The 3,664-nt window shown below is 64.7% G+C and overlaps 1 protein-coding gene across 1 annotated transcript in view; it reads left to right on the forward strand.

Annotated features, from left to right (window-relative positions):
- Positions 1–3,664, forward strand: part of TSPAN17 (tetraspanin 17) — a 9,915-nt gene that overhangs the window by 3,899 nt on the left and 2,352 nt on the right. The window contains exons 4-6 of the mRNA XM_008048610.1: positions 28–174; positions 951–1,121; positions 3,375–3,500. Coding sequence (XP_008046801.1) covers positions 28–174; positions 951–1,121; positions 3,375–3,500 — 444 coding nt within the window. The remainder of the gene's footprint in view (positions 1–27; positions 175–950; positions 1,122–3,374; positions 3,501–3,664) is intronic.

Here is a 3,664-nt window from a genome sequence, read left to right on the forward strand (position 1 = left end):
CCACATCGGCCTCCGCTCCGCACACAGGGCGTTCTCTCCAACATCTCGGCACTGACAGACCTGGGCGGCCTGGACCCCGTGTGGCTCTTCGTGGTAGTCGGGGGCGTCATGTCGGTGCTGGGCTTTGCTGGCTGCATCGGGGCCCTGCGGGAGAACACCTTTCTGCTCAAGTTCGTGAGTACCCCTCGGATGCCCTGGGGACCGCAGGCCCCTCCCATCCAGTCCTGCGCAGCCACGGGCAGCCCTGCCGTCGTGCGACCAGCATCCTCCCTGTTAGAGTCTTGGCACCTGCCTTTATCAGGCTCCCTTCGCTGCGGGAAGTGACCGGAACCCCGCGGCTGAAGCGTCGCAGGGCGTTCATTGCCTAACATGAGGAATGTCGTGCTGTGCCGCTCACAAGCGCGTGCGACCCGGGGCCCGCTGCTGTGCCCCTTGGCCTGGTCTCTGTCTCAGCTCCGCTCCCGGTTGGCTGCGTTCCGGTGCCGGAGGCAGGACAGGCTGGCATCCCCCGCCCTCCCGGGCGCCCCTTCCCCTCTCGGCTCCCGGAGGGCTTTAATTACGGCTCCTTCGCTCTGATTGGCTGTCTCTGGGCCAATCCCAGCGGGGGGGAGGGGCAGTGCTCTGATTGGTGAGCTCGCGCACGCCCACCCTGTTCCTGGGAGTGGGGAGGGAGGTGGAGGTGGTGCCCACCGAACTTGGCAACCCGAGGTTTGCGCAGAGGGTGGTTTTTCAAAGCAGAGTGTGACGACCAGAGCCCCCGAGGGGGATGGATGGGGAGGCGAGGACAGCGCTGCCTTCCGCCATCGTGAAACGATGCGGGAAGGACAGGAGGTGGCACCCGGGCTCCGGGGTCTTGGTGGAGGCAGGGGTGGAGCCCTTCTGGCAGCCCAGGCCCCGGAGGTCGCGAGCCCCCTGGTCTCCAGCCCCGCTGTCTGTGCGCCCCAACCCAGTTCTCCGTGTTCCTCGGCCTCATCTTCTTCCTGGAGCTGGCGACTGGGATCCTGGCCTTCGTGTTCAAGGACTGGATTCGAGACCAGCTCAACCGCTTCATCAACAACAACGTCAAGGCCTACCGAGACGACATTGACCTCCAGAACCTCATCGACTTTGCTCAGGAATACGTGAGTCCAGAGTCCAGCCCCGGCCACAGGCAGGGGCACCTGCCGGCCAGTGAGGGAGGGAGCAGGCTCCCTGTGTGCCAGGACTGTCTCCGCGTGAACCCGAGGCCGGCAGGCCCCAGGGAGGAAGCCCCGGAGTGTCCCTGTCCCAGGAGACCCGGACCCTGGTGGTGCCCAAGTGTCCCATTTGCCTCGTCCTGTGGGCACACGACCGTGAGAAGTGGAGGCTCCCAGGCTGGGACTGACGACACACTTCAGCGGAGGAAATTTCACGTACAAATAGATTTCCTTCTCCTGAGGGCCGGGTCCACAGTGCCAGCTGGGCTGTGTTGCTGCTGGCCTTTTACTGGTACTGGGTCTTTGTTTCTTGTGTGTGATTTTTTTTGTTTTTGTTTTTGTTTGAGTTGGAGTCTCACTCTGTCGCCCAGACTGGAGTGCAGTGGCCGCTCCCGGCCACCGCAGCCTCGACCTGCTGGGCTCCAGCCATCCTTCCGCCTCAGCCTTCCAAGTAGCCGTAATTACAGGCGTGCGCTACCACACCCGGCTGATTCTTTGATTTTTTGATTTATTGTAGAGATGAGGTCTCGATGCCCAGGTGGGTCTCGAACCCGCGGGCTCAGGCAATCCACTCACCTCAGCCTCCCAAGGCACGGGATTACAGGCTGAGCCACCGGGCCCGGCTGGGTCTTTGTTAATCAGACCCCTGTACTCCCTGTTATGACATCTGCCAGTTCCTTCTCTCATTTATGTTATTAGTTTGGCCTCTGTCCATGTTAGAGTTTGAGATGCCCTAGAGACATTCTGGCCTCAAGCTCGCAAACCTGCCTCTGAGGAATAGCTGGAGGCGGCCAGAAAACTGAGATGCCTCCCTCCTGACAGTCACCCACGCTCAGTCCACACACTTGCAGTCACACCCTGTCACACCCACACGTGGTCCCACACAGCCACACACTCACAGGCCGATCACACCCACACGTCGCACACAGGCACACAGTCACACCCAATCACACCCACACATGGACCCACACAGCCACACCTCACAGGCCGATCCCACCCACACGCAGTCATACACAGCCACGGTCATGCCTGATCACACCTACATGCGATCACACACAGCCACACACTCGCAGTCAAGTGGATCACTCCCGTACGTGGTCCCACACTGCCACACACAGTCACAACCAGGCATACTCACACGTGGTCACACAGCCAGACACGCACAGCCACACCCACACATGGTCCCACAGAGCCGCACAATCAGGCCCAGTCTCAACCACGTGGTCTCCCGCAGCCGTACACGCAGTCATACCTACACGTGATCCCACAGAGCCACCCCCCTCAGTCACGCCCAGTCACACCCACATGTGATCTCACACGCCACACGCTCACGACCACACCCACGTGTGGTCCCGCGCAGTCACGCTCACAGCCATGCCCGTCACACCCACACGCGGTGGCACACCCACAGCCACACGCCTGACCACGCCCACACGTGGCCCCCACCCCATCACAGGAACCAGCCAGGCAGACGCACGTGGTGGCTGGGGCTGACTGGAAGGGTGCGCAGGGGAGGGCCTCCGGGAGGCGACCTGGAGTGCCAGGGCCAGGATGTGGGCCGTGGCGTGGAGGTGGGAGGGTCGCTCCAGCAGGGGTGGCTGCGCCGAGCGGGGCCTCGACGCGCCCCGGCCCGGTGCACACAGGTGCAACGTGTGCCTGGCTTCCAGCTCAGCCGTGGGTCTGCCCGTGTCTGCTGCCGGCCTGAGCCCCGGCCTGGCGGGCCCCCTCCATCTGTGCTGCACACTCCCACATCCCCTGTCCGCGTGGGCTCCCGGTTCCTCGTGGGCCTGGCCCTTACTGCAGCCCTGTCTGGGGAGCGGCATGGAGACCCTGGAGTGGGTGGCTACGGGGGTGTGTGAGGGCCCCAGAAAGGTCTCTGGAGGCTCTGGAGCAGGCTGGGGACTTGGTGCGCACACAGAGCTTGGGCCAGCACCCACCGTCAGGGAGGTCAGAGGGAGCCAGGGTCCTCAGAGCACGTCTCCGCACCTCCTCTCTCTTCCTGGTGGTCTCAGGCCAGAGCCGTGAGCACAGGACCCCTCCCCCGCGCTCCTCTCTGAGACCGGAAGGGGCCCCCGGCTGGGCCATCGGCCGCGGACCGCCCTCCCAGACAGCCCCGGCAGCCGGCAGTCCCACGCAGGGCGAGGTCTGGGGTGGGCCTGTCTGGCGCCCGGCCCGGCTCACCTGGGCGCCCTTCCCCAGTGGTCTTGCTGTGGCGCCCGGGGCCCCAACGACTGGAACCTCAATATCTACTTCAACTGCACTGACTTGAACCCCAGCCGAGAGCGCTGCGGGGTGCCCTTCTCCTGCTGCGTCAGGGACCCTGCGGTGAGTGGGGCGGGGCGGCTGAGGGGCAGGGGGTGCTGTGGCGGGAACCCCTGGCCCCGCCTGGCTCTGCCCTGCTGCGAGGCCTGGGGGTGGGGCTGCTTCCCTGGCGGTGACGGCAGGACCCTGGGGGAGGGGCCTGCCCAGAGGCCTCCCGAGCCCTGTGT

The sequence above is a fragment of the Carlito syrichta genome, unplaced genomic scaffold (genome assembly GCF_000164805.1).
Source record: "Carlito syrichta isolate Samal-C Ts95f unplaced genomic scaffold, Tarsius_syrichta-2.0.1 Scaffold126430, whole genome shotgun sequence".
NCBI classification, from domain to species: Eukaryota; Metazoa; Chordata; class Mammalia; order Primates; family Tarsiidae; genus Carlito; species Carlito syrichta.